Source organism: Dryobates pubescens, chromosome 13, assembly GCF_014839835.1.
Source record: "Dryobates pubescens isolate bDryPub1 chromosome 13, bDryPub1.pri, whole genome shotgun sequence".
NCBI lineage: Eukaryota > Metazoa > Chordata > Aves > Piciformes > Picidae > Dryobates > Dryobates pubescens.
In genome coordinates, this window is record NC_071624.1 from 28,305,604 (window position 1) to 28,328,551 (window position 22,948).

At 42.8% G+C, this 22,948-nt stretch overlaps 1 protein-coding gene across 1 annotated transcript; it reads right to left on the reverse strand.

The window, feature by feature from the left end:
• Nucleotides 1-801: 801 nt before the first annotated feature.
• On the reverse strand, nucleotides 802-22,165 carry YWHAE (tyrosine 3-monooxygenase/tryptophan 5-monooxygenase activation protein epsilon). The gene is made up of 6 exons (XM_054166549.1): nucleotides 21,967-22,165; nucleotides 10,759-10,958; nucleotides 5,040-5,146; nucleotides 4,067-4,273; nucleotides 3,666-3,802; nucleotides 802-1,047 (listed from the first exon to the last, which is right to left on the reverse strand). Exons 1-6 carry the CDS (start codon nucleotides 22,028-22,030, stop codon nucleotides 995-997), a joined length of 768 nt encoding a protein of 255 aa, XP_054022524.1. The 5' UTR covers nucleotides 22,031-22,165; the 3' UTR covers nucleotides 802-994.
• Nucleotides 22,166-22,948: the final 783 nt, after the last annotated feature.

Sequence of the window (22,948 nt, forward strand, 5' to 3'; positions counted from 1 at the left end):
CCATGCTGTGTTTCAGTAAGAACAATACAGATTCTGTATCTGTGGCTCCAGTCAGATATCCAGTAGTACAAATTAGCTTCAAGTTACACATACTGAACAAAAGAGGTTGAGCGAGCGAAGGGAGAGGGGGAGAGGGGAGGGAGAAAGAAAAAATATTGAACACGCATGCAGGCTTTATCAATGCCACCTTCAATGCTAACCTGCTTGGAGGGAGAGTAAAGAATAGGCAAGAATGAGCAGCCACGGATTGTTGAACTGTTACCAGCACCATGATTTTTTCAGCAACATTTTTCAGCAGTTTGGAAACTTTTTTGTGTCTCTTTTTTTTTTTTTTTTTGTGTGTGTGTGTGTGTATATTTTTTTTTTTAAAATTTTTTTCTTTTTTTTTTTTTTCAATACAGTAAAACCACTACAATATATGTCCCAAATGCAACCTGTTACTTCAAGCTAAACACCCAACTAAGTTTAAACATCGGTATAAAATTCAGTTTAAACAGTTATATAAAAAAAAAAAAGAAAAAGGAAAAACAACAAAAGAAAAACAAAACAAAACAAAAAAAATATGCCACCACATGCTCACTAACCTGGCCAGAACAAATCTCTCCTCTACCAGTCTAATGGCCTTCTGGTGTAACATCCACTGCTTAATGGCAACCTTGCCACAGCTGGCGGGGAGACAAGACAGTAATGCTGAAACGAGCCTTTTTACCCAGTCCTGTTAGTGTCTTAAGGAACCTAGAAGCTGGCACCAGTAAAATCCACAGAAATTCACTCTTGCCTTTTTTTTTTTTGTTTTTTTTTTTAAGAACTTTTAAACTGTGTAAAAAAAAAAAAAAAATTTAAAATAAAAATAAAGAAACCCAACAGGGCAGGAACCTAAATTCTGAGACCCGATGTAAAAGTCAGATTTGGTGGTTCTCAGAGTGACACTGAGGGTTTTCGTGGGGAGGGGGGAGGGTGGTCAGAGATGGGTTCTCTTGTTGGCCTTTGTGTCTCACTGGTTTTCATCTTCCACATCCTGCAGCGCTTCTTTATTCTGTTCTTCACCTATAAAGTGGTGGAAAGCAAGGGAGAGGTTAGCTTGTAACGGCGAGACCTGCAGACTGGCTTAACGAGTAGCTAGAGATTAATAGTCTCATGCAAGTACACACTCGCTCGCATAAACCACACCCCCCACGCATCCAGCTCTGGAGTGAAGCGTTTCCATGGCAATTAAGCCTTAGAATCACCTCACCACCTCTCACACAGAACCAGAGCACAGCCTATTAGAGATGTACTCTGTCAGAGGGACAAACCAACCACCAGTTCTGAGAGCAGACTGCACATGGGCTTACTCTTGGTCATCCAAGAGTTGAGTAGCCAAGACCAAGCTCATCAACCACTTTAAATCAGAAAATACCTTCCCAAAAAAAACCCTTCACCTCTGCTCCAGAGAGCACTAAGGACATTTCTGCAGCTAGTGAAACCAAAATGACTTTCAGACATTAAGCATTTTTCTGTCCAAGTCCACTCAAGTCTCAACAACAGCCAATTTCTGCAGTCAATTTTATAAACAGTGACGGAATGCATTATTAAAAGGCACCAAAGCAAGTATCAAAAGATGTCCCTCCTTGTAAGTCCAACATGTTAAGAAACTCTAGGCTTGAGGTTATTAAAGGAAACCATTTTGTGGAAATTAATTTATCTTGGAAAAAAAAAACAAAACCAGCCAGTCTGGACCTATTCAACCAGGCTGTGACATGCACTGTAGTGGAGCCTGTCCACAAAGACCCCTGCAGGAGGTGTCTGTTCATACGTCAGCTGCCCTGGGTGAGATACATGCAACACCTTCTGCACCTCTCTGCCCAATTCCTGCTTCAACAGGGAAAAGTTGAAGGTCCTTCAGCTACTGCTATAACACATGCATGATTAATGTTAATTGAGAAGAGAAACTCAAGGGCCTTGTTTACAATTAGACTTAACCACGTGAGAAGGTTCTGTCATAAGGGCAATAAGCAAACACTACCTGTTCAAGCAAAATAATTAGCAATAAAATCCAGTGAGCCTAATGACTTCCAGCATATAATTGGAATGCTTGTTCAGAGCATGTCCAGACTCAGAATTATCAGCAGGTACAACACAAGGTAACTTTTGGAAGAGGTGGCCTAGGAACACAAGACATCTGACAGCCAACAATAAAACAATGAAAAATTACAGAAGAGATCATTGAAGAGAAGAAAGCAAAGGCCCAAACCCAGGAAGATGATCAAATAAGATCTGAGCATGCTCTAGCCAACGCACTGAAGCCAATACTCCTCTAACAGGCAACTGGGAAAGTACTTTTCATGCCCAAATATTCTCAATATTCATCCAGGAATGCAGCTCAATCCTCAAACAAGTTACTTTGGATCTTAGTCAAGCGTATCGGACCTGGGCATGGGGGAACAGGTCACAAAGTGGTAGAACATTGCTTAGCTCTGGAATGGAGTCAAAGATGCAAGCCATTTATCAGCAGCAAGAGTGACAGAGGCAAGCATGATTAGTGGTCAGAAGAACACTGGCGCTGCAAAGTTCATTAAGCCATGACGAAGACTTACAAAGTAGAGTTTTAGGAAATGAACAGTTGGACTTTCCTTTAGGAATCTACACAGCAGGAAAGAAGGGGAAAACAGGAATCATGAAGACAACAGTACAAGCGTGAAAATAAACTAAACAGCTGGTCTATGGCATGGTTACAAGATACAGTCAATGAGATGGAAGAGCGTGGAAGCTGAGTGACACCGACTTCAGAAACTCACTCCCTACAGCCTACACAACCGAAATCAAAGCAGGCAAAAGCTTAACACAACAGAACAAGCCTTTGGCAAGTCTCCCCACCCCTCAGGAACTGGTAACTGATGACCTCGGTGCCACCAGTAACCTTTACCAATCTCTAAAGGGTTTCCCATTTTAGAAAGGAGCATCAGTTCTAATGCACTCAGCGTGGCATGAGGAAATGAGAGAACTTAACTTTGCACCTATGCCTAAACACCCTAGGGGTTGTGGATGGGTTTAAGTATTTGCTCTGGCAACAGCCTACCTCAGGAGTCACAGCCTGGCATTTTTTGGAACATTAGAAGAAAATATTTCAAAGGTCTCAAATAGCAAATATTTGACAGAAGCCCTTTTCCTTTTGTACTTCCTCTTTGTACTCAATTCTTCATAACAAGAGTAGAAGACATGGAAAGTGCTGCAGGATGAAGTGATTAGTATGATGGCAAGAAGTTTTCCACTAAAAGGTCAATAGAAATATTGAATGACCTGGGGGGGGGGGGGGGAAAGGGGGAGGGGCGGGGGGGGAACTATATCATTTGCTTCCTCCTGCATTGGAAATTCATGTCTAGTTGGCATGACAATCACAGATGACCATGACAAGCTGCAAGAGAGAAAAGCTGAACTGAATGAAATAATCAGATGCCTGAACAGCCAGGTGGGGAGGAAAAACTGTAACTAACTACACATCTCCTTCCTTCAAGTGAGAGCTGAAAAGCTTCCCCAAATCATCTATTAACTTTTCTGGTGTCAAGACATTCAGGAGAATCAATTAGGAACGACAAAGTAAAACTCCAAACCAATCTACATTTCCATGCTCTGTATTCTGGGCAGAGGTTGGGGGCCAGCAGCACATCAGAGCCAAGTTTACTCACCATCACCCTGCATGTCTGAAGTCCATAGTGTCAGATTATCACGTAACAACTGCATGATAAGTGTAGAGTCCTTATAGCTTTCTTCACTCAGTGTATCCAGTTCTGCAATAGCATCATCGAAAGCTGCTTTTGCCAACCTGTGAGCAAAGAAGAGATCAGGATTAACATACACTGCCTAACAGATCCCAGAAGCACACAAGTTAACGGTATGCCTCAGGACACCTGCAGTTTGGACACAGGACATCATTAAGCTTCTGTTGCTGAAGCTTTCCAGAGATCTGACCTCAAACAGAGCAAGCCAGCAAATGTTCCCATTGAGGAAAAGCAGTTACCCAAGTCCCAACCACTTCTGGCTTCTTTGGTATTCACATAGGATTCCTACCTTCCCCATCACTACCTACCTGCAGGCACGATCAGGAGAATTAAGAATTTCATAGTAGAATACAGAGAAGTTGAGCGCAAGTCCTAAGCGGATAGGATGTGTTGGTGGGAGTTCTGTCATTGCAATATCACTAGCAGCTTTGTAAGCCACCAAGCTATTCTCTGCAGCCTCCTTCCTGTCATTTCCTGTGGCAAACTCAGCCAGATACCTATGGTAGTCCCCCTTCCTGAAAGCAGAAACAGAAAGAAGTCGTTAGACCATTTACCCACCAGCCCCTAAATCAACAGCTTGGTTCCAAACCTGATGTTTGCACATTCACAGAGGACACTGCCACTGAATTACTGCCTACCTAACACTGCATCAGGACATGGAATCACAGTGCTGCCTTCACCACCACTCAACTGTGTGCAACTCTACCTCACCTAAACAAGTTTTCCATCTGGGGGATACCAGTAACATAGGTATGGGGGAAAGCACACACTGATAATTTCAAGATTTCAACACTGCTTCAGAAAGCACAAATCATGCATCAAACCAGTGCCTACAGCAACATACTCCAAGGCCAAGTGTCATTTCATAATGCAATTCTGAAGCTGACACTCCAGGATGGTTATCCATCTACCCAATTTTCTTCTCTGAGAGTGTACAGCTCAAGCAAGAAAACACTGAAGCAGGGATGTGATTTCTACATTATGTCAGCTGAAGAAAATGGTTGTTTCTTGTATCTAAGAGCCGCACATCTTAATGCTGGGGGGAAACTTCCACCCACCACAGAAGTTCTCATGATCTTATTCCAAGCAACATCTACCAAAAAACACACCATCAGGACATTAATATCCTTTTCTGACTACTTTTTGAGGTATTAGTTAGACGTGACTGAACTGCCCGTTTCCTAAAGGAGTTACTGTGGTTGAGTGGGCAGAAAACCCGCTGCTGCTTTGTCTCTGTTTCAGATACAGCAAGAGGTCCTGGCCTCACAAGAAGATACTTACATTTTGTAATAGAAAACCTTGGACTCGCCAGTGTTAGCTGCTGGAATGAGGTGTTTGTCCAGTACATCCAGAATGTCACAACAGATTAATTTCAGTTCAGTCTCAACCTAAGAAGAAACAAACCCCAAAATGAAGAGAGGCCACAAGGGTAGCACATTAAGTCTAAGAGCCATTTAAAAAACATCCAAATATCAAACAGGCAACATCATAAAAATCCAAATAGGGGAAGGACAGAAGCAAGATGTAATTCAGCTGCTCCACAGGTGCATGAAGCCAAACAGGTCTGTGTCAGTATCTGGCACACAACACAGGCACAGGCTGATGGATGATGAAATGCATAACTGAGTAATGGAAGTATGAATTCCCTGAAATACATCCTGCTAGGGCAGTTGCATTTAAGTTTGTCTCAGGATATAAATCTGCAAGGCTTGCACAACTAATTCTTTACTTTTTTGATCCTGGAAGGCTGCTCTGAAAGTGGCAACAGCGAAGGAAACATTTGAAGGCAAATAAATCAGCTAAGCTCCATTACATCCCAGAGTTAAATGGCACCTACAGAACGAGTTTCTAGTGACTATTTGGCTCGAACAGAAGAGCCTTAAGACAAGAATCACAGAGTATCAGAAGAGAATAAAGATGTGCCACACAACCACAAAGGTCAGATACAAGAGGAAAGCAAATTCTGAAAGACAGACTTCAGAAGCAGGCAGAAGGGGCAAAATGCAGCAACTCATGAGGACAAAAAGAAAACCCAAACCAACCCCACAATACACCCAAAGCAAACCAGAAATAATTAACATTGAGACCCGTGGTCAAAGTAAACTATTGTATAAAGCCTTATTTAGCAACAGAAACTGTAGTTTAGTAGCTAAAGTTCAAAACGTGGTCACATCATCTTCCTTTCTTCTAATTTTCCATATAAAATCAGGTCTATAAGGTTAGGTTTTACCACAAGAAGCTTCATACCTGAAAGCAAAAAACCAAACACCTAAGCACACCCAAAAGCTACAGCTGCCTTTTGGTCTTAACATTACCAAAGCCAGACTTGCTTTGAGCATCCCATGTCATTCACAGCAGAGTTGTTGTTTAAATGCAGACAACAACCTACTGCTGCTCTTTCATGATCTCGCAGTAACTTTCACAGCTCCTGCTGAAGGCTACTCTGGCTCAAGCTACTTTTACCTATTATAAAAGAGGTTTTCAAGGAAAGGCATCAACACCAGTTACAAGAAGCTGCTGGAAACTGCATGTCTTGCATCACAGGGCCAGCCCCACCTGGCCTGCTATCCCTTCTTATCCTCCACCCACACGTCCTTCCTTCTTTCTTGAAGCACTTTTCTTACCATGTAGTATTTTTACCACCATACAGCTCCCAGACTATTAAGAGTTTGTAAACACAACCGCTATCCTCAAAAGCTGTTAAAGTTACAGATTCAAAATAAACCTTGAACTGGCACAGATACATACCCAATCTGTACAAAATGACTGAACAGATTTGCAGAAGTTCCTTTAGACAAATTAATCTACAGCAAACTCCATGTACAAACAATGTCAGAATGCCCTAACATTCAGAGGAAGTGTTAGATGCTGTACTTAAAGTTACGTGACAAATGTTTAAGGAGGTTGCTGAAATATGGTCACTTGAAACGAATCTACTTCATATATGCTTGGGCTACAAAAGCTATAAAACCTTTGGCCAGCAGTCAGTTCCTGCAAACTTCTTTCCTCTTGATCCTCTTTCTCAATGACTTCTTTTGCAGAGAGATCTTCAGCAAAACTGCAAAGAATTAAATCAGTTTCTAATCCTCTTTTGTTAAATAACCATACATGTACAAAGTTCTATTTCATCTCAGACAGGCCTTTTTCAGCTCTGCTTAAAGGATCAGTCACACAAGTTATCAGAGATCAGCTGCTGTCCAGGGCAATGTAAATCTCCTGACCAAGCTCAGTTTAAAAAGATTTAATACACATCAAGTTGATTAAGAACAAAACAAAACAAAAACCCCACCCACAACAAAATCCTAAAAGCTCTTTTATGAAAAGGATCTGCTATAGACAGTGGCTCCATGCGCTCTACAAAGCAGCAAACCAGCACAAGAGCCCAGACTAAGCCTGTTTGGAGCATTTGGAAAAGCCAGGTTTAGGGTCTATCACCATTCTAGCTCCAAATACATCATCATATGGTACTGCAGGCTCTGACCAGCAAGGGAAGACTGTTCACTCAGTCCTCCCTGCCTCTCTTATTTTAACAGCAGTGCTGGCTTAATCAGACTCTAGACTTAGCTCTGCAGATATGAATGCCTGTAAACTACCTGGTGATCTAAGTAAGGAAACTTATTAGAAGGAACCAGAGGAAGTGGAGCCTGTACTAGTTCTTTGACTTGTTTTAGTATGTAGCCCCCAAAATAGCTGCACCTCACAACTGAGATGCAACACCAAACTGGAATGATAGGAAACAGTTGCTAAAGCCTGGAACCTCCCTCCCAACCCCATCAAAACAAATTGACAGAACCACTACATTTATGCCAACTCATGGCCTAAGCTTTCCAAGAAGAGGGCCTTGCAGCAACCCAGAATACAATCCAGGTTGTGCTATTTCTCCAATTTACATTTTCACATGCCACAAATCCCTACCAGTAAGAGGAAGCTGAATAGTTGTCTTATACCATTAGGGAAGGGATTTGGTTTTGCTGCAATGAAGTGAACTGCATTATGTGCAGCCATACCCCACTTCATCCTCAAGAATGAAGAGCACAAGCCTCAGTGTGTTCTCATCTACAGAGATGCAGCCAGATGAGAAAGCTAGAGGCTCTACTTTTGTGTATCCAGATGGCCACAGGAGTCAGGAAAGCAGCCTGTCTACAAAGGAAGCAAGTAAGTAGTATTTCCCCCCATGGCTATATATATATATGATTTGCTACATTTATCTTAAATGGATTGGGTAAAGGCACAACCTGGTACCTTCCATCATCTTTCAGTACTGCCTAGTATTTACCTCAGATAAAACCAGTCCAGCCCTACTCTGACAACACCATCATCCCTTGAGATCTGCCCCAAGTCACATTGGCTGATAGCTCTAAACATGTACTAAATGATAAGTATTTACATAGACCAGAACCATCAATTACTTCTACATGAAGCACACCTTCCATTTCAATTCAAGCAGCGCTCTGAAGCTGAAAGAGGTCACACCTGGTTCTGGTGGTAGGCAAGAGATGCTGGTTCTCTCCAGCTCCCCAGGGCTTTAAACTTGTCCTGTTAGTCCCAGAAAAGCATTTTGTTTGGGGTTTTGTCCGAGATGTTGGTGTTTTGGGGCTTTTTGTTTTTCATTCTTCATAGTCTTTCAAGCCTGTAAAGGGTCTCCCAACAACACACTGGAGAAATGCTCCAACGGTGGGGATTTGTTGACAAGGTGAGCATAATAACCAGAACTCTCCTGAGCCTGTACTGAACCTTGTCTCTTCAGAGGAGCACAGAGTGTGACACCAGAGCAACTGTACTACTGTTCAGCTGTGACAGTGAAAAGCATCATACAAACCTTCAGACCATGTTCTTCAGCCCCTTACTGCTCTCATGCTACCTCACCAAACCCATTAATGCTCCTTATAGCAGATGCTAGCTCACAGTAAGACTCCCAGCAGCTACAAACAGGATCTGGTCTTCAGCTGCAGACAACACATAAAAGCCTTGTAGTAAACTCACACCAGAACCAAGCAGACACTGGAGTCTCCAGTACAGGAAACTTACATTACAGTTCCCACAGCACTCCTCCACCTAAGGCAACTGTAGCAACTACTCCCTGTATGGATTTAACAGCTGAAAACACTGCTGGCATAGCATTGCACTTCACATGCCTCTCTCTAGATGGATACTCCAAGGACTACATACATTTATTTGCTTGCACACCATGGTACTTGCACTCTTCACAAGGAGAAATGCAGAACACCACCTTTTTTTACAGTCCTTTCAAACCCAAGAAAATCTTTTCACTACTAAAGAATCTTTGGCAGAAGGTAGTAGCCACCTAAAAAATGTGGTGCAAAAAATACCTGGAAGTATAGATTCTAAGACAAATCTAAACAATCATAAGCTATTGTCTTATATATGTTCTGTTACAAACATTTTAGACTAAGCCATCCAGAAATGGTATTTGGGACTGTATGTTACTGGCAGAGTCTCATCCCATCAGCACACCAGCATAAAATTAGAAACTCACAACTTTAACAATTCCATGGAGCAACAGAAACCCTGTGAGTCAACAGAACGTAGTCCAGAGCCATTCCCAAGAAAAGATTTCCAAGCCAACATCATTTCCATTGGTGGTATATGAATCAGTGCCAGGTGACATAATAGACTCCACTGTTTCTCTGGCAGTGAAGATCTGAACCACGTGGAGGCACTTGTCCTCAGATAATGGAGATTTAAGTCTCTGCAGAAATGTGTGGGATTGAAATAGTACGGGAGCATGCCAGCTCCATGCTAAAGCATCATTTAAGGAAGGGGGAGGAGGGGAGGAACAACAACTCCCTGTTCTAATAGCTGAAGGTTTCATTAGCCCTCACTGATGAAAGTCAAAGCTTGCTCTCCCAAGTTCTCCATTTTAGGTAAAGTTGCACAGACTGACTAGACTCAGCATGAAGTTATGTGGTTCAACATTTCCCTCTCTCAAGTGAGAGAAAATAGCGGGGCCCTAGAGGTTATCACACATGGTAGTTTGAGAGGACCATGACATCTTAGCACCCCCATCCCAGGAACATGGAGTGCTTTGTCTCAAATTGCCTGCTTGAACTGCAAGCAGTTTAACCGATCAGCTTAGGGACAAGGGAAAAAAATAATTAAAAAACTACACTGAGAACTAGATGCTGTCAGAAAATCCATATTCTCTCTACAGTCATTTCAACACAGGCATAGCTGTTTGAGCTAATAAGAGGTCTGCCAGTTCAACTGTACAAGGCTAACCAGGCAACTGTTCTTCACTGTCACCCAATTACTAAACAGTTTACAGCAACTCCTGCCAAGTTTTCTTTTTTTGGGTAAAAAGTGAAACAAGTAAATGTTAATATACATGAACTGCAACTCTCACAATGCTAAAAAGACCAAGTAAAGAAGGCAAAGTGGCTATTTGGCTTTACACTACTTGTCTTTATGCCAAGAACAGTGAAGACCCTTCCCCACTGGCATTTCAACTATCAGTATTTTGAACTCTATAGGACACAGTACTGTGATAGCACAGTGTCAAACTCTGATCCAAAGCAACCTTTATCAGGAGCAAAAGCTTAACAGTCAAACACTTCCTTTGGCATGGTTGATCTTCTAAAAAAAAAAAAAAAAAAAAAATTGGCTTGGGCTAAGTCAGGCTGGAGAGGAATGAGTAAGGTCTGAGTATGTGCAGCCTCACATTTGACTAAGTAGGGAAGAAAAGTGCCAGCACAGTTCAAGAGCCTAGCAAGTATGGAGATGCACCGAAGGAAAAGCTCTCCCTTCACTCCTTGGAGTCTACTGACCTTTAGAGCGTTTACACAAAAACACTCAACCTCTCCTCTCCACCAAGTGTATTTATTCTCCAGGCAAGGATCATACTTCATCCTTTCAAGACTATTACCTTATTACAGGTCAGCATACTGCAGGCAATCCAGAATATCAGGGCAGTTTATGGCAAGAGTAACAAACCTGGACCTTAACTAAGTGGCATTTTGCCCTAACACCAACCACAACTTACCATTTGCCGATATTCCCGAATCATTTTTAATTTATCTTCTCCACCTTTGTTTTCTTCTTTCTGTTCAATGCTGCTGATTATTCTCCAGGAAGCTCTTCTGGCTCCAATCACGTTTTTATACGCAACAGAAAGCAGGTTTCTTTCTTCCACTGTCAACTCCACATCCATTCCAGCCACTTTCTTCATTGATTCAACCATTTCTAGGAGGAATACATCAGACAATTATTCTCATAGCTAAAGCATCCTTCAAACCATTCAATAGAAACTGCATGTTAATGATAGCTTATGGAAACAGCCTTCCTGCTCCTTTCACACACAGTTATTCTTCACTTTTATACTGCTGTGTTCCAAACAGATCGATGAGCAAGTACACAAAGAGGTACCTGATGTTCTTTTGTACCTGACAAGCATCTCAAAAATGCTTAAGAATTTTTAGAAGACAGACAAAAAGGATTTAGCATTAGCAGCAAGCACGTTCTGCACAATGGATAATAGTTATCAGTCCAATCCTACAGGAATGTCTGATCTTTAAAGTGCTTCAGTAAAGGGAGTGAATAGTGAGAAAAGCACGAGCAAATGTAAGCTGCCTTTCAGCACAGTGAGAATAACCTGAAGCATTACAGAATGCTCCAATGATTTGTCAACTGGAATACAGAGTAAAATGGTAATAACACAAAAAATCCAGATGTGAACAGATGTAGAGAAGTGCAAGTGCTGTTATTGGGGAAACAAGTCAAAGTTCCAAAAGGAAATCACCAGGAGAAAAATTAGGTGCTTAGAGAACAAAAGTCATGCTCAGGATACACATAGCAACCATATCTACCCATGCCAAGCAGCTGTTTACACTGAAAAGTAATACACAACATACACATTCATATTTATAGCATACATCTTTTGAAAAGGATTTCTGAACCTATTACTAAACACAGCTTTCCTACACTCAAGTGGAAGCAATTGCTTCCACTACTTAAGGAAGGTTATAATCCTTTCATTACCTAACCACATTATGATTGCTTGCGACATATTAGAACAAAAGCCAAAGTGTTAAATACACACTAATTGAGTGCCCAGCAGGAGACATCCAGAATCAAAGGTTTTGTCCTGCCACACAGTGCTTTACTTCATCCACCATTTGCCTTCCAGCTTCCAGAACTTGTAGAAAACCACAATAAGTTAAAACCATTAATGAACAGGACTAAGACAACTACCTCATCTGCTCAGGACAACTGTTTCACAGCTATCTGCCAGGTAGAGGGAAAACCAGAATGACATATTTGGCTTCTGCCAGAAGCACAATGACGTGATTAGGCTATGCATCCCATAATATTAGCTGCTGCTGTTCTGTGGCCTATTTCCCTTGCCCATCCATCATGCCTCCCCCATCATTTTACCCCATGGTCTGCTGTGTCACAGCAGCAACAAGCAATAGGAAACTAATGAAGCTAAACTGTCAATTTTTTTCCTCTGGTGCCAAACCTCACAGCCTTAACACCAGAAGCTATTTCAGCTATGGAAACTGTAGGCTCCATGGTTTGTTTTTTTCCTGATAAGAACAATGTTATCAGCCTCCAATAGGTCTCCACATACATAGGGCAAAATTTTGTAGTGCCTCTATTCTTACCAGCAGATCTTACTTCTCCACATCAAAGAGAAATAAAAAAAACAGAATCCACCAAGGTTTTGGTAAACCTTTTACAAAACACCACCCTAGTAGTGCAGAATGATGAATTGTTTTTGCTGAAGACCTCAAGGGTTTCCCTGAACCACTCCACACAGGTACAGTTAATATTAAGCATGCAGTCTTGTTAAAGGCAGTACAATAGTTGGAATATGCTACTGAAATATTGCAAGCACTGACATTTTCTGTCATCTCGTATTTTGAAGCCCCTTTAAACAGCAGAGCTACCCCCAGCCATAACATGCCTGACTGTGGATTTTTGCAAACAAAGATAGACAAACAGGAATGAAGACTTGCAGGCTCTGTGACTTGAGAATCTTTGCCAAGCTCCAACAAGAAATGCAGGGCTGGTCTTTAATATTTAACTGTCCTCAGATAAGAGGAGTTAATTGGAACTCTACTACATCTGCAGTTTAAGAAATTCATCACTACTTCTGAATGCAGAGCCCTCCAATCATCAGCTACAGAAGTTCATGAGCTGAAGAGTTTGCTATGCAAATTCAAATGATTTCAAGTGTAGAAAAGGGAAGGGTTAGTCATGCCATCTGTGATGCTCATTTTCAGACATCCACCATCACTTTGAAGATCTTTGGTTTGACCCAGTCTGACCAGTATGCCTTAATCAAGTAGAGATGCATTGAGATATAGGGCAAACTAAACTAATCAAGATCACATTAAGTGCCTCATTAGATCTTCTCTGAAGTTATGAAAACCAGAGGAAGTTGAGTAACTCTAGTATCTTCTCTGAAGCACATCATTATCTTTTTCAACCACAGTCACAACCTCATGCACCCTACTGGTTGTCTCTGTCGTACAACACCACAGATTACAGAAGATCTGACTTGTCTTTAAAATAGAGTGGTTATATTCTTCCATGCTTTATCCACTGGGACTAACTACAGAGCACTTCAGTCATACTACAGTCAGATGTACTACAAGGCTCTTTTGGAGGTTAAGCTGTACAGTAAGAGTTTCCAAGATCTCCTGGCCTGTATCAGGAAACTGCAACAACTGGGGAAAAAAATGGGAAAGCTTTATTAACCTTACTACAATTTTCTTCCCAATCTCTTCCCTAGAAGCAAGTTTGTCTAACGTGGAAATTTAAAAGAAAGCACTATACAGAAGCTTGCTCTTCCCTGCAAATGAGTATCTCATTCTCAGAGCATGCTCAAAGAATTTACTCAATTGCTTAGCTTCTGCAGGATTTCATCCATTGCTGGCCTCAACATCTGCAAGCCTCTGAAAGAGAGGTCCAAACATCTCTGCACTGGAGGACAAATCAAAAGCAAGCTGAGCAATGGCTTTTACAGAGGACACCCAAGACCCAGTCCTACAGGAATCACAGCCCGTGCAGGTTAGACTTGCTGCATCACTTCAGTCTTCTGCAAAGGTCACTACCATCTTGTAGATCCATCATAACCATGGAAACAGTGGTGACAGAAGAGTCAGATGCTCAGAATTACCACCAGAAAACAGGCCTTGGCCCCCCAAGATGTTTTACAATCATGAGTTAGTAAGACAAGAAGAGCTTCTGCCAAGTCACAGTCATCAAGAAGATGATGCTGGGGGTAGGGGGAGGCACTTGAGGTTGTCTTTATTTGTGCAGAAGCTCAAAACCCCCACGCTTCACCAACTCTTCACACAGCCTCTCTTAATACACTGATGAAAGGAGAAGTCTCCTCCAAGATCTTAATCCTGTTACTAGTTAAACACAGCCATATATTAGAATTCCACCCATAATTATTTTACCTAGAAGATAGAACATTATCAACCTACCTACAAAGCAGTTGGAGAAAAAGGCTTCCAGTTTAGTCAAGAGCCCAATTTTACTTATAATACAAAAAAATGGGCTGGTATTTCAACAAGATGCAGTAATATTATGCATATACCTTGGTCTTCCACAGTAAAGCCATAAGCCAGCCTTGAAAGTTTAAGACTGATGAATAATTTTAAGAACTCAGGCAATAAACAAGAGGACAGCTTATGTGTATCTTCTCCACTAGAAGACTAATTCTCTACAAAAATGAAGTCATCTATGCCTGCCAAGAGAACAAATATTTCATATTCTAAGAGCAGATTTACATATCTGGAAGATTGCACGAGGAGGTAAAAAGCTCAGTGACCATTCAAGACAAAATGCAAGTCTGAGATTATACTTCTTTAAGAAGGATTACTGCAGTAATGACAGCTCACTGCATACACAAACTGGAGATGCTTACACTGTATTATGGAAAAAGTAGTGTTGTGCTCATTCAGAGAGACAAAGACTGTAGTTTCAGTGGTTAAGTTTGAGCCTTTTAGTTGATTGTGGCTGTCATCTTATTATGCTGCTGTCAGATCAAGCCACCATCAGAGGAAATCCCAAAAGGGGGATGATAGGGGAATATTCTGGAGAATGACACACCTGCCCTAGATTTAGATTCTTTCCCAGGAATCTGATGTTGGTTGTTATAAGAAGTATCACAATAAACAGATATTTGGCCTGTTCAGGTTTGTATATTCTTAGGGATAAGGCAGCACTTAACTGAGACTCAAAAGGACTGCCCAAGGTATTACAAAACCATAATAATGTCCATGCCATTTTTTTAAGTTCCTACATTCTACTACTATGATTAAGATGCTTGGCTCCTCACCGCAAGCACTGCTGACTCACCTCTGGCCACTGTGCAGTAACAGTAGGGACACATGTACAGCTGGTAAAGCACGAAGGATTTGGACAGTGGTGGCCACTAGACAGAGTGCTACCTACAACAGATTTTAAGACAGCCTGGTACATGGCTTGGGATTGGGGTATGTGTGTGTTTTAACACTGAAGAGAAAGGTGATGCCATACTGTAAGCTAAAAAGTAATGGAGAAGTTTACAAGCATTGCTTCAAAAACCTTCTCAATACAGAAACCAAAACTTGAAAAGTAGACCACACAAAAGGAGTAGCCAGTATCTGACCCCTCTACCAAATGCTTGTGCTTGGAACAGAAACCACTTGGCCTAAAGTAAGGCTGATGCCCTAAAGGGAAACCTGGGGCAACCTCTAGTTCAGGTATCATACAGTGCTTGGCTCTCACTATCCAGGATGCTGCACTGTGATTTGTTTTATGATGCATCTGATTATATATAGTGTATACCAGGGCTCTCTTAGTGTGATTTTCATAATCCACAGACTCTACTTCAACTATCTTGATGAAGTAACAATCTCTTCTCACCACACATTGTGGTTCAATACTACTGCAGGAAGAAAAATAACTAGAAAAATCTATTAGTGGCACACTTAACTTCCAAAGGAGAATCTTCCTAAGTGAGAAAGCTTGTTAAATATGGACAAAGTGCATGCTGAGTAAAGGCGGGCTGGAGAGGACTTAATGGTCATCATACTGAAGGCTCCAATCTAAATGAACCTTAGGAAAAGCCAAAGGTGGCATTCTTCAATGCTATGAAGTTAACAGCAGCAGAAGCATAGCACTTCAGAAAACTGAATTGTGTTTTAAATAATTTCTGTTCCACTAAGGGGAATAAGCAGATCTTCAAGCTTCTACAGCACTGTTCAGTATCTGTTTCCGCATTTCAGGAGGTAAAAGCTGAAAGTGAGCATCCAGTGTGATGAAGAATACAGCTGAAAAAAACAAGTCTTCCCACACAGGTTCACCACACAAGATCATGCACCATAACCAGTATTCAGAGAAGACTTAGTACAAGCACTAGTCTTGTATTTGTTCATTCTTGGAATGAACAAAAGATGATCTGTAGCAAGTCACAAGAACTCAAAATCTGATTCTGAACTGTTGTGTATAACCTCTCAGGTAAGACTTTTGTAACAGCAGCACACACCAAGTGGCTAACGCTATGCCAGTTTTTAGGAAGGGTTCCAGCAGGCACTCAAGAGGAACTACAAATCCATTACCCTGACACTCACAAAGGGTTAACAGGAATTAAATTTTTAAAGCCTGAATGAGAGGGTATAAGCATCAACACCATATTGCAGAGCATGGCCTCCTGTAAATGCAAGTAGTGCCTCACAAATCTGAGATGCTTTGAATGTGTCAAGCATATGGACAAGGAAGACATGATTAATATAGTCTACCTGGATTTCCCAAAGGCATTTGACAAGGTCCCTCACCCAAGGTTCTTTAAGGAACTCAACTGCCATGGGAAGGAAAGTCCTCACATGGATAAACACTTGGCTGAAAGACAGGAAACAGGGTATGAATACAAGACTCAAGTGCTCAGAATAGGTGGAATGACCACCAGTGGAATCACACAGTGATCTGTGCTGGGAAGCACGCTAACAGCTCTAGGTGATCCAGAAAAATGGAAGCAAATACGGAGTACTAACTCAGTAGCAGCAGCAAACTGCTAAGAATACACAGAAAGACAAAAAGAGCTGAAGAAACAGGGGAAAAGCTATTTTCTTCATTAAGCGATGAGTGTAACTGTGAAGACCAACGCCCAGAGATTGCATTTTCCCCCCGCCCCAAAGTGTAGAACTCAACCTGGTATCACTACAACGATGAGCTCCAAAGTCAAGAGAAGGTAGGGCTCATCTTGTCATCCATTAGGATCTCCTCTGAACACACTGTGGCATTGCCCATATCCAATTTTTTTCTGTTCTCTTAAGAAATCCAGCATTTGGCAAGGAAGACTTAAAAGATGGATAAACCAGTTCAGCAGCTTGCAGGGAGGGTGGTGGCTTTCTCCTCTATCCCTATCAATTCCCTCATGCCAGTTCAACACTTCTTTGACCTCTCAACTGGCTGATTCAGGTCACCAGCTCAGAAAATAAAAAAAATCCCACTCTTGCTTATAATTTAGAGAACTGAACTGGCTCGAAAGGTCAGCCTATAATCCAAGTAAACAAAAAAAATAGGTCATTCCTCCATTGTCAAATTAGCTCATCCTACTTTGCAGCACAGCACTTTTAGCTTTAAAAGCATGAAGACAGTATTTACCCTTACACTCTATATAAATTCTTGTGATTTTTCTTCAAAGGTCTTCATGTGCTTGGAGGACCTCAAGTAGATTATTTCAGGCAATTCAAACCAAGGTGCAACTACTGTGGTACTAAAAACTGATAATGCTATCTTACGGTCCCCACCTAGAGCACATCACACAACTATTCCCAGAAGTAACTGGCAGAAGGAGGGAAATGCCAAAGAATATCCACTCCATAGAGTGGTTTAGACCATGATCGTGTGAAGAAAGCAGGAGGTTATGCTTCTGTTCTTTGTGTAAGGCTTGTAACAGCTGGTGCAGCCAACATTTGATTGCATACTCTCTAATACCCAGCTCTACAAAGCACACTTTGATGCACTTGGAGAAATGGATGGGTTAAGCCCAAATTATCCCATCAACAGTGGTTATTTGCTGCCTAACTGATCCTAGAGATGATCACAATACTTTCTTGTAACAAGAACATGATTTGTAAATCCTGTAATTTCGCCATGCATTGAGCATATGCTTTTCTAAACAAAAGAGGAAGATTTCTCCTGTATTTGTGACAGAACTTTTAATTTAAAAACAAGTACAGGCAAATGTAACAACTGAACCTCATTGAGCACTTCTCTGCTAGAGGAAGGTATGTCACTAAGGATCTTCTACTACAGGCACTCACGGAACTTAAAGGATGTCAGCTTAGCTTCTAGACTCCTCACAGAGAACCAAACCATCTAATGGTAGCCTTTGATTGTTCTTGGCACCTCAGGAGATTCAAAAAGTCCATCACAGAAAAAGGCCCTCATACAACTCCTCAAGATCACAAGTCAGGTTTTTTATGGCAAATATGCAAACAACTATAACTTAAAATAATTAACAACCCAATTCCTTCATCATCATCGTGGCTGTACGCCTTCTCTTGGGTTTCTAAATTTCTTAGGGATATGCAGATTTTTTTTCCTGCCTTTTACCACTTTCACATCTACCCAATTCAGAGATAACAGAGCAGCCATATGCCAGATTAGGTTTAAGTACTCACCATTGAGAGAAGCATCAAACAAACAACAAGAAAATTCAATTTAAGTGTACTTTACATCTGCTTGAAAGCTAAAGGTCCTCTGCAACCTGAAAATCAACATGCAACTAAAACTGTAATTTATGACTTAGTTTATTGACTCTTCACTGAGCTGTAAGCTCAAGACTTTTTCTGTAAAGCCCACTGCTGCACACCTTAGTGCCTTCAGAATGACACATTTCCTGATAAACACTTCATAAATCAGAGGAGTCAGCTTTTAGGTTGCTGTATTAGGTGTCAAAGAGTTTGTCTTTGTTGGCTTTTTCCCTTACCTGTACTTTGACTTCTTATATGGTTTCATGGAGGAAAAAGACAAAAGCCCACCACACCCATTTCATCTCATCTATCTTATACTCTTATGTAAATTAAGTCATACACTTCAGGACCTGTAGTACAAATCTGCTTACAGTCCACCTTGTGCCATAGCAGGTTTCTCACCTGATTAAAAGATGTCACCTAGCTTCCACAATGAGGAATTGGTTTTGACATTCAGCAGAGGTCTATAGGAATCCATTCTCTTGAGGTAAAGAACTCCGCTGTTAGCAAGGTAATTTCACAAACCAACATCACGCTGCCTACTCCAATTGTTCTCCCAAGAGAGAATTTACAGTTATGTATTATTCCATGAATAATAGTCTTTCTGTAGGAACAGCAGTAGGTGAGATTTCTCACAGAGCTTCCAGTACTATAGGTAAGCTTTCTGGCATTTTGTGATTTGTCATGACACGCCTAAGCAAATCTGTGAAGATAGTCAGACACCCAAATCTCTTAATATCTCTAGAGATCAGGGCTTAAGTGCTACTTACACTGCAGAAATACCTAGAAAGTTGTCCCCTTAATCTGGGCCAACATACTGAGGACAGTACAGATAGAGGACTAGATTTGCAACAGTTCATAAATACAACTTTCAAGACTTCATAAATTCTTTAAGTGGGTCAGGTAAATGATACCAAAGAAACGACAGTCAGATGTCCTTAAGTGCTGCTCTAAGCGCCATGGACCACACACCACTCAAAGTCTCAAGGAGAAAGACAAAGGGACAGATCTTACTGCTAAACACAAATATTGTCATTCCACACTGTATTCAAGTTACACAAGAGATTTGTACTTGTATATATTTGTAGCCAGTACTTACCATCACACCATTTTAGATGTGCCAACTAGTAACTGTGACTTTATGTTCATGGGTCTCAGAGATCAAACTGAAGACTAAAATTAAGACTAGCTTACACCGTCACCATACTGCTTCTCAAACAATTTTGTTCACAGAATTACTTAGCAGCCTCAGCTACAATCTTGGCAGAGCTGCAGTATTTCATATAAACAAGAACAAATTATGCCAGTAAATTTTAATTGTTTCTGCTTAACTAGAACACAGAATTAGATGCTAAAACATCTACAATACATATTCTTCCAAGCCATGGATATGAGACATGAGGATGCCTTTAGAACAGCTAGCAGAATTAGAGACTGCACCTTCAATCTGTTTATCCATCTTGTTTCCAACAAGCTTTGGATGTCTAAAAACCACAGCATTGATTTAAACAGGACACCTTTACACTTAGTGCTCCCTCTTAAATAATAGCAGTCTCATCACCATTCAGAAGTGATGTAAGTAGTACTTTACATTTTGATCCAGACAGCTTGATTTACAGACCACCATGGTATACTGGTAGAACAAAGTCAAAGGAGGGAAGTGTTGCACTAAAGCAATTCCTACTAATCAGTTTTTATTAGTTGACAAGAAGTCTGATTCTTTTGCATTGCAGATCTCTACAATGGGGTAGAATCTGATTATTTTCTGAAGAGCTGATTTACCACAGACTTAAGGAAACACCAGAAAGAGACATGCCTCAAAAGCTCCCAAAGATGATGAATCCTCCAGGATATTGGTCAAGCATCCAACTTGGGTTTTCACTCAAACCAAAGCCAGCACTTTCAGTTACACTGACTCATCCATACCAAGTGGAAAACCCTTTCCTCCCTACTTACCAAACCACCTCCAAGAATGCTGCTGAAATTGGAACTGAGGTCACAGGGAAGAAAAACTGCCTTCCCATCTCCTACCCTTTAGGGCAGACAATAGGATACTGTAAAAATACCCAACCCCCACCAGAAGTTGCAAACTCACTGTAGAATATGGAATTGCATACTTCCCTCTGTCCAGATCAATTAAGCTGTACCCCAACATCTGCTTTTTAAGGGGGAAGGGGAAGCATTTTTTCCTCTAAGTCCTTACAGTTATTGTGGAGACTGGCTCCTTTCATTTAATGCAATTCCCATTTCTACTTTACTTCCCTATTGTAACTGTCACAGAAATCAGCCTTAATTAGCCCTTCATTTTTTGTTTTGCTTTTTATTCTCCTCCCCAAAAACATGCATTTTTCAGATGTGTTGCAGCAGTGCTATCAAAGGCAAAGCCCAACTCAGTAAAAATATGTCACCTGCTAAGAATCTGGATGTGTTGGATATGAAATTTATGAGCATAAAATATTTGGAGTGTTTTCCTACTGCTAAATGAAGTGTATCTGCATTCACACTTTTTAGATACAAGGATGTTTATTTCACTTTAAATGAATAAACATATGGTCTTAAGGCAAAGGTATCAGTCCCTGAAGAGCAGCATCATCCAAAAAAATTAAAGGCAAGGGAAACAGGTTTAAAGAAACAGTCACAGGAGACATTTTGGGGGCAAGAGGCACCATCCAGGGTTGCCTCTCCTCTCCCCTTTTTTTGCCCACGTATAAAATGATCAGACACAGCATACAAACTTACAGGAGAAAAAGGATTAAAAGACGATGCTGGAAAAGGAAAATTATCTGGAAAAATTTCTACCACATCATGAAAGCGCATGCATTTTCTTTAGGTAATGAAGCATCGTGTACTCGATCTCTCCAGGGTGAGAGCTCTCTCTCTCTGGGCTTGCCAGGGGCAGCTGTATCTCCAGCAGAAAGCAAAGGAAGAGAAAGAAAAGCGCTAGCCCCCTCCCCCGGGGCCCAACACGGAGAGCGAGCTTCTCCCCCAGCATCGCCTCCCGAGGGGCCGAGAGCCGGGCACCCACCTTCCGGAGAGCACGCCACTGGGCGTTGTCTGCGGCGAGCCGACCTCAGCCCCACACCGCGGAGGTCCGCGAGGCCCGGGCCGAAGGTGAGCAAGGCCCAGGCCGGACGGAACCGCCTCAAGCCGCGCCAGACAGAGGCACCAAGAGAGGCAGTGGGGTCTCTTTGTCGAGACCCCCGAGGCGGGGGCGGCTCCCCTGCCCCCCCCGGGACTCGCCCTTCGCGGCCGCCATTTTATTCCCGGCTTCTGCCGCCACCGCCCCCCGAACCGGGCCCCGCCCCGGCCCAAGACACCCAGTCGTTCAGGCCCCCCATCCCCAGCTCCATCAGCCCCTTGGGGCGCTCCCAGTCGCCATTTTGTCTGTGCCCCCCTTCTCCGCCCCTGCCCCCCCTCCCCCGCCCAGCCGCCATTTTGTGGCCGCTCCCTCCCTCTCCCCTTGGCCTTGCACGGCCTTCCGAGCCAGCGCTCACCATCGTAGCGCTCAGCCTGCTCAGCCAACTTGGCCTGATAAACGAGGTCCTCCCGATCGTCCATGTCCTGCAGGCGGGGCGGCGTCGGGGACTGCACGGGGCGGATGGAAGCCGATGGGTCTGGGGGGCTCAGCAGCTACCAGCTCGCTGCTCTCTGGGCAAATATGGCGGCAGCACCTCCTCCCGCTGCATCCGGGCACTTCCGCAAGTGCGCGCATGCGCCGTGCCGCCTCCCATGGCAACGGCGGCTCCATGGCAACGAGAGGGAGGCGGGGGCGGGGGCCGGGGCCGCGGTCGCGGCGGGAGGCGGGAGGCGGCAGCCCCGGGGGTGGCGGAGCCGGAGTCGTCGTCGTCCCCCCAGCCCCCCCCGCCACCAAGGTCTTATCCGCCCGGTTGTGGCCGGGTCGCAGCCGAGAAGACGCTGTTGTGGTGGGGAGGCGGAGGGGCGAAGTGTGGGGCGCCGGCAGCGGGGTGGGGCTAGGCGGCGGGTCGCGGCCGGGCTGCTGGCAGGGGGCCCAGCCCGGCGTGAGGGCGGGCCGCCAGCCAGGCCCAGGCGCCGCGGGCTGGGGGTGCTCGGGGAGAATGGCATTTCCCTCAATGCATCTCTTTCTCTGGGGGAACGTGTTTCTGCTGCCCTCAGAGGCTGACAATACTGTTCGAATGCCTCGCTGTGTCTTTCTGTACAAATCACCGGGTATGCTCCATCCATACGTAATGGTGAAAGGTAGACGGTCCGATTTAGCAGGTTCCTTGTAATCTCTCCAGGGCGTTTACTCGGGCAAAAAGCATCACCTCCAATGCCGTTTGACGTAGGACATGATAATTTCACAGTTTCAAGAGGCTAAAAGAGCTGCAACTTAAAATGGAATGTTTCACAAGCTCCTCGCAGAGTACGTCTGAAAAAATGGAGCCCACAAACAACCGAGGCAACACCTTCATTTCCACAATCAGAATGGTTTGAGAAAATACCAGGGATTATGCT

Coding starts and splice junctions, on each gene's coding strand:
- YWHAE (XM_054166549.1), bottom strand. CDS start 22,030: ATGGACGATCGGGAGGACCTCGTTTATCAGGCCAAGTTGGCTGAGCAG. Junction 4,274..5,039: donor AAGGTTTTCTATTACAAAAT/GTAAGTATCTTC, acceptor TTCTGCTTTCAG/GAAGGGGGACTACCATAGGT. Junction 3,803..4,066: donor TCTCCTGATCGTGCCTGCAG/GTAGGTAGTGAT, acceptor CTTTGCTCACAG/GTTGGCAAAAGCAGCTTTCG.